Source organism: Trichechus manatus, unplaced genomic scaffold, assembly GCF_000243295.1.
Source record: "Trichechus manatus latirostris isolate Lorelei unplaced genomic scaffold, TriManLat1.0 scaffold00209, whole genome shotgun sequence".
Lineage (NCBI taxonomy): Eukaryota > Metazoa > Chordata > Mammalia > Sirenia > Trichechidae > Trichechus > Trichechus manatus.
In genome coordinates, this window is record NW_004444145.1 from 2,631,135 (window position 1) to 2,645,276 (window position 14,142).

At 38.9% G+C, this 14,142-nt stretch overlaps 1 protein-coding gene across 3 annotated transcripts in view; it reads right to left on the reverse strand.

The window, feature by feature from the left end:
- TFCP2 (transcription factor CP2) overlaps positions 1-14,142 on the reverse strand; it is a 65,343-nt gene that overhangs the window by 14,567 nt on the left and 36,634 nt on the right. For all 3 annotated transcript variants that reach the window (XR_002825881.1, XR_002825882.1, XM_004388333.2), the window contains exons 2-3: positions 1,267-1,418; positions 705-781 (exon numbers count right to left, since the gene is read on the reverse strand). Coding sequence is in view for 1 of the 3 variants with exons in the window: in XM_004388333.2 (XP_004388390.1) it covers positions 705-781; positions 1,267-1,418 (229 nt within the window). In the remaining 2 variants the exon portion in view is untranslated. The remainder of the gene's footprint in view (positions 1-704; positions 782-1,266; positions 1,419-14,142) is intronic.

Below are 14,142 nucleotides of genomic sequence, written 5' to 3' on the forward strand. Positions count from 1 at the left end.
TTTAACTGGTACAATTGTCTAAAACTTGGCCAAAACATCATTCCTGATGGTAACCAGGCATAAAGGACTCCTATGAGAAGCATTTCTACATGCTTCTACTATTATCTTGTAATATTCAACTAAGTTCTTCAGATGCATAAGAAAAACTCATCAAGTCCCCCACTTGTTAACTCACCATATAACCTGTAAACACTGATGACAGGTAGGACTTGTTTCCATTGACTCTGCTTTTGTTACTCTTACTTTGTGGAGGTGTCCATTAATCCCTCCTGCCACCTTTTGCAGCTGCTAAAAACACTCCTCTGTCCCAATTGTGCTATGAATTCTCAAAGTCATTACTGTCAGTCTAGACTAAGAGAACTGCTATTCATCAACAGTAGCGTCTGTTTTCCTTGCTGCTAGACCAAGTATCCAAAGAGACACTGGAGCTTCTCGAAAACAGAACTTCACTGAGCCAGGAGGCTACCCTGGACATGGAATGATAATCTTCTGTTTGTGCAGCTCTGAAAAATCCATGTGAATAGAGGGGCTTGCTCTGACCCCAAGGAATTAACACATCAGTTTACTAGTATGCCAGCAAACTATGGCAAGTAAGAGATTCCAATCAAGTCCTCTATAGAAGCAAAAGAATATTATCCAAAATATCCAATAAGGGTCAATAAAAGCATATTGTGCAGAGGGATGGTTTACTCATTTTCTTTTACCTTCACCAACTTGCCATTAATTTCTGGAAGTTCTCCAAGTTTCCTATTGTCTAGCATTCGAATTTCATAAGACTGTCCTAGAAGAAAAAGTAATTACATATTATAGTCATCACAAGTTAACTCTGTAAGATTCAGAAAGAATAAAATTCAATTATTTGAATATACAAAAGCATAACACTTATTAGTAACAACAACATTTATAAGCCTATATGGTAGGTGCTGTGCTAAGTGTTTTCATACATTATCTAAGGTATTATCAATCTCATTTTTACACAACTGGTAAATAACAGAGCTAGGTAATACTTCTCAGACAGTAATCAATGGGGGTGTCTGGGGAACATAGATTAGAAATGGGGAGATGGAACCTAAAAATGAGCAGGTAGACAAAATAAGCCAGTAATATATGACAAACATGACATTAAAACTCAAATGTCTAAAGTAAGGCTTCTGGTAAGGCTTTCCAGATCACACTAGAGAAGATGAGTGTACATCTAAGTGTACCTAATAAAATGTCATGAATCCAGCCAGTCTGCAATACTACCAATGAAAGGGAGCATCTAACCTTGATTGAGATATGTCAGTGTTTCATCATGGAGCTTCACTGCTGGAGAGGTGGCAGCACAAAGCACATATTGAAAAGGTAGGATTTTATTCTCGTTATCAGGAGGCAAACTGGACTCTTCTTGTTTAAAAATGGGCAATGCAAGGACATCACTGAAATAAAACAAATGACTTACATTTACATCTGATAATGATGCAAGAGCAGATTTATTGTTAAAACAATTTAACTATAATTTGCTTTGAAAAACCATAAACTTAAGTCACTTGGGTGGAATATCATCCAGACCATTCAGTTCAGATTACCTGCTATGATATCCCCCTGACCATACCAATGTGGGTGATGACAGATATTCACTGCCAAGACCACCATAAGTGTCCAAAGAGAATATTTCTAGGAATCACAGACAGGGTTTCTTTCCTGTATGAAACTGGGATTCCATTAAGAGTTGTTCAGTCTTAAGGTCCCCTGAGGTATAAATTAACCTCTTGAGACAAGGTAGCCCCTTGGATAGTCTCTACTAGTTCAGAACTGTGGTTTAACCTTCTCCCTTCAGGACTACCAGAAGGTGACTTGAGAAGGGAGAGAGGGAGATTTAATGAGCTCTCCTTTGAGTAAGAGAGGCAAGTAGGCAGGTGTCTGTAGAGTCAAAGGAAGTTAGAAACTAACAGTTGCTGTGCAATCATTTCCCACTCATGGAGACCCCATGTGTGTCAGAGTACAACTGTGCTCCATAGAGTTTTCAGTGGCTGCATTTGTGGAAGCAGATCACCAGGCCTTTCTCCCGAGGCACTCCTGGGTGGACTTTAACTGCAACTTTTCAGTTGGCAGCTGAGTGCATTCACCGTTTGCAACACCCAGGGACATCAAAAATCCAAATGTAGCCTTAAGTTTTATACACTATAAAAACTGCATGAGATTTCATGACTCAGCTGCTAAATGTCCCCGTGGTACTACCTCCAAAGATGGCCTCTAACTACCAGCAAGCATCTCCTGCTATTTACACCCTTTCCTAGCCACTTGCCACACTGAGTCTGGGCTGGCCCTGAGATTTGTTTCAACAAGGAGAATGTGAAGGACGTAGCAGTGTACCAGTTCTGGCCTAGGAACTAATCTTTAAGAAGGATTGGCAGCTTTTACTTTTGCATTTTGGGGAACAACCAGGTAAGAAGTCTGACTACCCTGCTAGAGAGACGACATGGAGGAAGTAAGTGGAGAAAGAAAGGCCCTGAGCCCAGTATTCCAGGTAAGCCCAGCATTAGACACGTAAGTGAGCCATCTAGGCCATTCCAGCCCAGGCCCTCCAGATGACTGCAGCCTCAGCTGACCCCATATGAAGCAGAATTGCACAGTCAACCCACAGATACATAAGAAGTAGTAAACTGTTATTTTAAACCACTAAGTTTTGGGGGTAGTTTGTTAAACAACAATAGACAATGAAACAGTCCCCCATTCCAAAGCTTCTAAAGAACTCTTTGCTCTACAGTAAAACTTTAGAGTAATGGTGAATATTTAAATGAAGATATTAAATCATCTTTACTTAGAATAGCTATGTTTTAAAAAAAAATAAAGGCAAAACAAAAGGTACATTTCAAAAGCCACTGTATGGTGCTTAAGGAAAAATAAACAACAAAACACACAAACACTTCAGATACAGCATGACAACTCACCTTTACTTGTATTATCTTTTAAAACGAGTTAATGCTATAAAACCTTGAACTACATTACTAATAAAATATAGTTATTTTCACTCTTCAGGTAAAGAAACAGTAATAAGAATTTGAACAATATGACCAGATCAAAAAAAAAGCAACCAAAAAAACCACACTAAAAAAAAAAATGCATGAGTGAGAAAATATAAATGCAAATAAGAATCAATCTGGCCTCATAAAGGGAATGATAGGACAACCAGCTCTTTTCCTTCATCTTCTCAATTATATGCTCTTAGTCCTCTGGCTTTCAAACTTCTTTGAATACCACTCATAATTAAAAAAACCATTTTACATTATGACCCAGGACACATACACACACATGTTTTTGTCTACAAAACTGAAACAACTTTCACAAAACAACACTTATTCTCACTACATGTAACGCATTTTCGTATTTTCTATTTGATTTCATTTTTTAAAATCTTGGCCACAAACTGCAATTTGAAAAACACTATTCTAATCTTTCTTGTCCCTTAGAACTTTGTACTAAATTAAAGCTTATTTACAATCCCTTGATCAGTATTCAAAAAAACTAACATAACAAAAGGCCAAGTATTCCAGATCGGAGTGTAATTCAGCTACTAAGAACAGGGATATTATCTACTTTAATAGATAAACACAGAGACTCACACCAATAATTACACAGATGGTACTTTGCATACCACCTCTCTATCTTTGAGGTTCTTTTCCCTTGCCCATCCCATGCCAGAAAAGTGACTCTTTTCTGCCTTTGACTTATCCTTACTGGGTCCCCTTTGGTCCTCTCATTTTTAAATTCTCCTGTACAAAGCAAGGAAGAATGCTCCTAAATCCACAATTCAACATTCATAATAAAGACTGTCTTAAAAACTACAATCCAGAATCTGCTTTTCAAGTCAGAAAATATATCTGGAAATAGTTTTCAAGTCCTCTTCTGCTGTGCTTGTAGATCGCACTACTACACTGAAGTCCGGGCTGTCTGGAAGGCATATAAATAGCAGTGGCTCACAACCACGGCTACACGTTAGAATCACCTGGGGAGCTTTTAAAATTCCCTCCCAGGCAATATCCCATGCCTATTAAATCAGAATGGGGGGGCGGGGAATAATTGGTCAGCTTAACTACTTAGCGCTGGTGGCACAGTGGTTGTGATACGGCTGCTAACCAAAAAGTAAAGGAGCCATGGTGGCGCAGTGGTTAAGTGCTCAGCTGCGAACCAAAAGGTCGCAGTTCGAAACCACCAGTTGCTCCATGGGAGAAAGATGTGGCAGTCGGCTTCCGTAAAGATTTACAGCCTTGGAAACCCTATGGAGCAGTCGCTCTCTGTCCTGCGCAGTGCTATCAGTCAGAAATTTGACTTGATGGTAATGGGTCTGGTTTTTGGTTTTCTGACGTGTTAGTAAGGCGAGGTAACAGGTTTGATCTCTACGTCATCTAGGATGACCAAGACCAAGAGGTCCCAGTGAGCCATCCTGAAACATGACCAAAAAGGGTGAGCCGGTTTGCGCAGGTCTGTGCATACCCATCACAACTACAGGGGGGAAACACAGCGTGACATTGGGTGAGTAAATCCTTTGAAAATCTTTTTTCCAGTTATTCAACAAATAGTCTTTGAGCACCTACTATGTTCTGGGCCCTATTTTAGATGCCTGAGATACAGCAATAAACATTATAGATAAGGTCCCCTCACAGAGAACAGTATCATTGTCTTTGTGTGTGTGTATGCGCATTAGGTGAAAGTTTACAGAGCAAATTAGTTTCCCATTTGATAGTTTGTACATAAAGTGTTTCATGACCTTGGTTTCACTCCCCAGTGTCAGTACTCTCCCCAGTTCTACCCTGGGTTCCCCATTTCCTTTCATCCTGATTTTCTACCCCTTCCTGCCTTCTCATCTTTGCTTTTGGGCAAATATTGCCCTTTTGATCTCATATAATTGATTATTCTAAGGAGTGCATTCCTCTTGAGCATCGTTGTTTATCTTACGGGCTTGTCTATCATTTGGAGGGATGTGGTCTCCGGGAATGGCTTCAGTTCCAGGTCAGAAGGGTGTCTTAGGGCCACAGTCTCAGGGGTTCCTCCAGTCCCTGTCGAACCAGTAAGTCTGGTCTTTTTTGTGAATTTGATTTTTTGTTCTACTTTTTTCTCCCACTTTTACAGGACCCTCTCTTGTGATCCCTGTTACAGCAATTGGTAACGCTATCTGTGCATCATCTAGTTCTTTTGGTCTCAAGGTCACGCAGGCTGTGGTGCATGTGGTCCATTAGTCCTTTGGACTAATTGCTCCCTTGAGTCTTTGGTTTTCTTCACTCGCCTTTGCTCTGGACGAGAAGAGACCAATAGTTGTATCTTACATGGCCGCTTGCAAGCTTTTAAGACCCGAGATGCTACTCACCAAAGTAGGATACAGAACACTGTCTTTATGAACTATGTTGTGCCAATTGACACAGATGTCCCCTGAGTCTATGGTCCTTTGTCTCTGAGCCTATGAACTTCATCCCACAAGGTGTTTGGTTATGCCTAAGAGGTTTCCCTGACTGTACCCCTTGTGTGCTTTACATGAGCCCCACCTACAGTCATGTATGTAGAAATATTCACCACCAAACCTGTATCAGCCGGTGGGTGTGTTCCCTTACACCCTCCCACACCTGCTGGAGTTATCTATTTATCCATTCATAAATTATTGTTTGTTAATACTATTGTCGCAGGATTGTCTAAACTATAGTAGTTACTGAAGTTGCCCTTTATCCTCTTGTGTTACTCTCCGTATCCTCCCTTGCCTTGGTCATGCTGTGCTAACTTCTCCCGTATTGCCTTTTCTTTCACCGATATTAACATGTGTCTTCTATCTAATTGGTAATTTCCCCTCTCTCCCCCTCCCAGCCCTGGTCACCATCAAAGAATGTTTCTCCTATCTTTTCCTGTGTGTAAACCTTTTGTTGTTACTTTATAATAGTGGTCTCATACAATATTTGTCCGTTTGTGATTTAATATTTCACTCAGCACAATATCCTCCAAATTTAACCATGTTGTGAGATGTTGCGTGGATTCATCATTATTCCTTATCGTTGCATAGTATTCCATCGTGTGTATGTTCCACAGTTTGTTAATCCATTCATCTGTGGATGGGCACTTAGGTGTTTCCATCTTTTTGCTATTGTGAATAATGCTGCACTGAACATGGGTGTGCATATGTCTACTTGTGTCATGGCTCTTGTTTCTTTAGGGTATATACCTAGGAGTAGGATTGCTCAATCATATGGTATGTCTATCCTTCTGAGGAAGCACCATACCGTTTTCCATAGTGGTTGCACCATTTTATATTCCCACCAACAGTGTATGAGTTCCAATCTCCCCACAACCTCGTCAACATTTGTTATTTTCTTTATTGCCAGTAACGCTGGGGTGAGATGGTTATCTTGTTATAGTTTTGATTTGCATCTCTCTAACTGCTTATGACCATGAGCGTTTCTTCATGTTTGTTAGCCTGAATGTCTTCTTTGATGAAGTGTCTGTTCATATCCTTTGCCCATTTTTTAATTGGCTTGTTTGTCTTTTTATTATTAAGATGTTGATGTTTTCCAAATCACTGTCATCTTAATTTTTATCTCTGCACAGCAACAAATTATAATAAATTATTCTGCAAACGTCTACCGTTTTTCTCCTTTGTTCTTTTTCCAATTCACTGTCCTTAACTATTACTAATGCTCAAGGAAGCATAAATGAATTATTTAAAAATATGTAGAGAAAATGATGTTACTCGAAAGGGCCTCGTATGCTTCCAGTAGGTGTTTTATGCAACTCTGCCCTGAGCAGCTTAACTCTACTCCCACCACTCCCGTCCAACTTCAAACCTAGAACATGGATTGTCTGAGCATGATACCAAAACACAAGTGAGCAGTAGACAAAAATAACACCATATCTGGGTTTTATGCTGCCCTGATAGAGACATTGGTTATCTGACAGTCTTTCTTTGGGAATTCTGTTTCTGGGACTTTTTTCCAGATTTCAAAATTGGGCTTAATGTTCTTTAAGTACTTTGAAAAGGTGCTTCTAGAGTGTAAGTCATTCTATTTCCTCAGCACAGTTATGAGAGACCGAGGCTTAAAATTAGAACAGGTGGTCATTCATTACGTCCATTTCAAAGTTTCCTCCAAAATGAAGCTGGATTTTTTTTTTTTTTTTTTTTTAGTTTCCCACTTTTCCATTCTACTGAATAGTATTTGCCAAATGACATTTATTTACTGCTATAAGCAATGTCTTTTTTATTTTCTTTAGCCTTAGGAAGGTACCAAGAACTTCTGATTGCAAACCTATCTGCAGACTTTACTTATTTTGGAAGCTGAAAAGTGTCTCACTAATGTCCAATACAAATTCATTTCCAGAGAGCTTTTAAGATAATAGAAGTTTAATCAGAGAAATCTGAATCAGCAAAGCCCTACCTCAGGAGATTTGCCAGATTTAGGCCTACTTTCTCAGTTTTTTTCCATACATTACAGGATTAGTTCTTACCAGCCTACAAATCTCATTAAAACACTGCTAATTGAAAACATCACCTGTGGCATCATTAGTACCAGGCTTTTTATTAAATATCTGAAATCACCGACTCTTCCCATTTAGGTGATAAATGGTAACTTGCAACAATATTCATGGTTATATATCCTTGGGGGATCTGACAATTTTAATATAGAAAGCAGAACTCCCATTTCAGTATTCAAAGGTCTGATACCTTCCATCACAGTATGAGCTAACTAGGAAACACCAACAGAAGTTTTTTTGTCTTGTTTTTTTCTGTGACTAAGGGAAACCATACTCAGTCCTTTACAGTGCTGAGCCTCAACGTGTCTTTTCAGTTCCAAAATGTCTACCAGTATCCCCCTCCTCCCAGAGTGCTTCCCTCTTCACTGGCAGGCATCACTCACCACCTCTCTACCCTTTGCGGTTCTTCTCCCTTGCCCATTGCATACCCCCTGCCAAGCCTGGCTCCAAAGCAGGACAATCTCCCTAGTCTCCCATCCCTCCCCGCACTGAAAGACAAGCATCTTTCCATTTTTAAGGCTTTCACTACTCTAGGAAAACAGGCAGGTGTTAATAAAAATAAGTATGGGAAAATTCTAGAAGTACCAGAATACTAGTCCTATGAAATGGTAAACAGGCTTTAGCCTTCCCTTCCTCCTTTATGCTCATAATGATAGCGTTTATGAAAATTTCTCCTCCTCCTCCTCCTTCAGACAACAACTTTGATGAAAGCTCTTTTTTCTAAAATGGCCAGTGTATCCCCTGAAGATGCCTGATGATGCAATCAAAGCAAAACAGTTATTTCCCCTTCTTTTATAGACAAATAGCTAGAGAACGAACTTGCATTTCTAAGGCTATGCAGGACAGAAGATACCAGTTCCCTAAGCTTCAAACCTTCTCCGGAAATGATAATGATTTTATCATTATCAACCAATCTTCGGTCACAGTAATCTTTTTAAAAAGTGAATCTAAATATGTCACTTCTCTGTTAATAATGCTTCAGTGCCCTCCCAATGCAATCACGATGAAGTACCAGCTCCTCAACAGGCCTCCTGAGGCCCTTCAAAAACTGGACTCAGCTTATCTTTCCAGTCCCAACTCTTGTTATACTTCCCATCTCTTTTCCCTTCTTAAAATTCCAGACAACAAAAATGCAGTTCCTTTCCCTGGACCCCAGGTCTTGGGTCCACCTGATACCCTCCACCCTCACTCAAGTACCACCATTGAGTTTTTAAACAAAAACTCTCATTCAATCCACATAACAATGCTGTGGGGTGGGAGGAATTCTCCCTCCCTCTCCGTTTTCCTGTTGAAGAAACTGAGGCCCAAGTAATTTAAGATGTTAAATAACCTGCCCAAGGTAACAAAGCTAGTAAATAGCAGCTATAAATCCAAGTTTATTTATTCATCCATTCAACAATACTTTGTAAACACCGATGTACCTGACAGTGTTTTAGGCAATGGGCAAAACAGTAAACAAGCAAATTTTATCCAACTTTTATACTTCTGTGTTATCATTAAAGGTCTCTGGGTAGGGCAAACAGTTTGTGTTCAACTGCTAACCTAAAGGTTGGTGGTTCGAACACACCCAGCGGCACCACAGAAGAAAGGCCTGGCGATCCGCTTCTGTAAAGATTATAGCCAAGAAAACCCTATGGAGTAGTTCTGCTCTGTAACACATGGGGTTGCCACGGGTCAGAATTGATTTGACAGCAATGGGTTTGGTTGTTTTTTGTTTGTTTTTCATCATCACTCAATGCCAGGCATAAAACAGCACCTGTTCAAAAAACATTCCTGAGGAAAAAGACATCATCAAAAGCTCCCAGTCAATGCTCCAAAGATATTTCTAAAGGTTGTGCACTCCAACACTTGTACATGACTATCTGTGCAATCCATACTCATGGAATGATAGTATCAATTAACTGATTTCACTAAAGGGACTCAAAAAGAACTCAGAGCTTTTGCAATGACTGATCCCTCTGCCCAGAAGGCCCAATTTCCACAAATGTCTGCAGGCTGGTGCTTTTTCATCATTCAAGTCCCAGCTCAAATGTCACCTCTGAAGAGACCTTCGCTGGTCTCTCCCTAGAGGAGATCCTACAAACACACCTAGCCCCATGGCTCTCTAACCTATTATCCCATCCTGACCCTTCTTTCTCCAATTTCCTTCTTTGTTTCTTTCTCTCTCTGTTTCTCTATTTTCAGTCTCTGCCTCCCATTCCCCCCATAAGAATGTAAGCTCCACAAGTACAAGGACCTTATTTGTCTTGGTCACTCCAGTATTAACAAGGCCTGCCACAGTAGGTACTCAATAAACACAGTTTAAATAAATGATTAAAAATATAATAATAATATGCCCATTAGAAAATCTGGGTCTTTATAATTAGGCAACTCAGCAAACATGTCTAGGTCACACATGTGGATTAGTAGCCAAGAAAATGCTATCATTTGTTATTAAATTCATACTGGGCATTTGGCTGTCTACAACCCCTGTGAGAGCTCCTGAGTATTTCCATGTTACTTGCAATTGCCTCTCCACATACAATTTAATTCATTAAATCCCTCATACAACATTTTTAAGCATCTTCCAACAGCAAATCTACAATCCTACCTACCCCTTGAACTCATCTTCTCTTTTGCTCCTGATGCAATGAAGGCAAAGTTCCTCTTCCTATGAAAGGCTGATCCTTCCCTGTGCACTTATCAATTCCCAAGAACCTTGCTCCCTTGATTTTTCCAATGTACATACCATTAATTTCCTTCTATTGGATCATTCCCATCAGCATACATGTTTGAGTATTTCCCATCTTAAAAAAAAAATCTTCCCACATCCCCCTTCAACTGCTGCTGCATTTCTCTGCAGTTTCAGAACTAAAATCCTCTACCTATACTCAGAGTCTCCATTTCCTCATCTCTGATTCATTCCTTAAACCACTACATTCAGGCTTTCACTTCACCACTACATGGAGAGAGTGCTTATCAAGGTCACCAATGACATCCATGTAGGCAAATTCAGTGGTCACTTCTTAAGGCTCATCTTACTTCAACTCTCAGCAGCATTCAATACAGCTATAACTCCTAAATTTGCCACTCTCCTTGCTGGCATCCTGAATACCCTTTCCTGATTTTCTTCCTACTTCACTGGCAGCATCTTCTCATTCCCATTGTAGCAACCCCCTTCCTCTACAAAACCTCATGGCTTGATCTTGGCTCTTCTTCTTCCTCACTCCCAGGTGATCTCATTAATTCCCTAGACACTTAAATACTATTTTATTCTGATGCTCCCAAATTTATCTAGTAGGTCTAGACTTTTATATTGAACTCTAGATTGCATTTAAATTCCTACCTAACATTGCCTTTTTGATGTCTCACAGGAATATCAAATAGATCAGGTCCAAAACAGAACTCTTAATCTTCATCCAAACCTGCCCAGTCTTCCCCTTCTCAATAAATGTCAACATCACCCATAAAGATGCTCAAACTAGTTTGATTCTTTTCCCTCATCCATGAGGATGTCCATTAGCAAGTCCTATGACTTTTATCTACAAAATACATCTTGAATTCATCTTCTCTTCAGTAAAGCACAGGAATTAAGAAGGCAAGCTCTGGACTACCAGAACTTGAATCACAGTAGTAATAATTGCTAACATTTATTGAGCATTTACCGTTTGCCTGACACTGTTGTAGTTAATTTACACATATTCCACTCATTTAATCTTCGAAACAACCTCATGACGTAGGTATTATTATTATCTCCATTTTAAAGAAAAGCACAGAGAGGTTAAATAACTTGCTCAAACCTGATGGCACTAGAATTCAAATTCCTAAGTTTGGTTCCTGGTCTTACTATACTACGACTACACTACGACTATACTATGACTAAAGATCTGAAAAAGCAGACTAAAGAGTAGAGAGATCAGTTGAAAGCTAATCCAACAGTCCAGGAAAGAAATGAGAATCTGAACCAGCACTGAAAGCAGGAACACAGAGAGTGAAATTCAAAATAAGGCCTAAATATAGACTATATCATGTTCAAGGATTCAAAGATTAAATATCATAAAGATGTCAATTTTCCCCAAATTGATCTCTAGATCCAATTGCAATCAATAAGCCAACAGATTCAACATGTTGATTCTAAAACTTTCATGAATGAGCGAAGCCAAGAATAACCAAGACACTCCTAAAGAACAAGAAGATAGAGTATTTGCCCTGATAGATATCAAGAATTACATAAGAGCTTTAGTAATTAAGACAGCATGGTATTGGCACAGATAAATTAACCTGTGAAACAGAAATAAGAACTCATAAATTGACCCCACCTATACAGAAATTTGATTTATGACAGCTGTTATCAGTGGAGAAAGGATAAACTTTTCCATAAATGATGCCAGAAAAAAATGGATCTCTAAAATGGGGGAAAAATGGAATGGGAGCCTACCCACATCCAACAGAAAAATCAATTCTAAGTGAATTAAAGGCTTAAGTGTGAAAAGCAAAACTATAAAACTTTTAAAAGACAATATAGGAGAATATCTTTATCGCCCTAAGAGTAGGAAAGAATTTCTTAGATAAGACATAAAAATCATAGACCATAAAGGAACAGACTGATAAATTCTAATACACTAAATTAATAACTTTGGAACTAAAGACACATAAAGAGAGTAAAATGACAAGCCACAAACTGGGAGAAGATACCTGCTACACACATGACAAAAGATGACTATCCAGAAGATATTAAAAATTCCTATAAATTAATATGAAAAAGATAAAAAAACTCAATAGAAAAACAGGCAAAAAACTTCTCAGGAGAGACAGGAATGGCCAATAAACATATGAAAAGATACTCTGCCTCATAAGAAATCAGAAAATGCAAATTAAAACCACAGTAAAACACTAGTCCATACCCACTAGATTGAGAAAAATGAAAAACACCGATTAAATAAATTATTGGCTAGGATGTAAAACAAACAGAACATTTAAACTCCAAGTAGACCAGGAATAACAACTTAGTATAGATAGAGAATTTTAGCTCTGAAAGTACAGAGAAGTGCAGCAATAGTTGAAGGGCGATGTGAGAAGACTTTTTTTTTTTTTAAGATGGGAGATACTCATCTTGTATAAAGATGCACAAACCCCATAATTCAGCAATTCCTTTGTTACTACACTGATACAATGCCTACTCTCCTCATTTCTGCATGGTCATATCTAACCGTTCCTTCAGATACCACCTTGAGGAGGCAGAATTAGTTTTCCATCTTATGAACTCCTATAGCACTTTATCTATAAGTGTTTTGGGCACATCAGTTTCTAGCCTGTATCATATTTGTATACATGCCTTATCTTCTCTACTAGACAGTAAGCAACTGGAGGACAGAAGTCTGTTTGATTTGCCTTTTAATCACTATAGCATGAGGCACAGCACCTATAAATGAGAGCATACGGTGAAGACTCAAAGCTACAGAATCAAGCTTCACAAAACCTAGCATGTATCAGGCACGCATATATTTGTTGAATGAATGAAAAAATATCTGCTTAAGGAATGAGTGAATCAAGCAGGACTTGCTGTGCATACAAAACATGAATTGGTGATAAAAGGAAAATAAGAACACTAGTTTGTGTATCCAAAGTCCCACATTTTTCTCCTCCCAGATTCTAACTTGAGGCTTAATGAGAATCAACTATCAACTACAAATGGAAAGTATGAAAAAGGCAGATAAAGAATGAGAGTAGGATTGCAGGAGGCAGAAAAAAAGAAAGCGAAGGTAACCAAGTGGGAGGAGGAAGGAATGGCAACATTGTTGGTTTGTGGGTCATCTTCCATAAGAATTAGAGGACAACAAGAATAATGTAAGAAAAAAATCCATGAACATTCTGTAAAAAGACACAGATTGATAATGATAACTTAAAAAGATGAAAAAAGCTAGCCAACAATAGATTATGTGGTAGACATTATTTCCCTTAAATTTATTAGGCAATATTTCAGACATACATAAAGGTAAAAAATTGTAACAAGGTACAACCACTTTGGAAATCGATTTGGCAATTCCTTTAAAAGCTAGAAATAGAAGTACCATATGATCCAGCAATCCCACTCCTTAGAACATATACTAGAGAAATAAGAGCCGTCACATGAATAAATATATGCATACCCATGTTCATTGCAGCACTGTTCACAATCGCAAAAAGATGGAAACAATCTAGGTGCCCATCAACGGACAAACGGATAAACAAATTATGGTATATTCACACAAGGGAATACTACACAACGATAAAGAACAACGATGAATCTGAGAAACATCTCCTAACATGGATGAATCTGGAAGGCATTATGCTGAGTGAAATTAGTCACTCACAAAAGGACAAATATTGTATGAGACCACTATTACGAGAACTCAAGAAAAGGTTTAAACACAGAAGAAAACATTCTTTGATGGTTACAAGGGTGGGGAGGGAAGGAGAGGGGAATTCACTAACTAGATGTTGTTGTTGTTAGGTGCCGTCGAGTCGGTTCCAACCCTATGAACAACAGAACGAAACACTGCACAGTCCTGAGCCATCCTCACAATCATTGTTATGCTTGAGTCCACTGTTGCAGCCACTGTGTCCATCCATCTCGTTGAGGGTCTTCCTCTTTTTCACTGACCCTGTACTTTACCAACTAACTAAATAGTA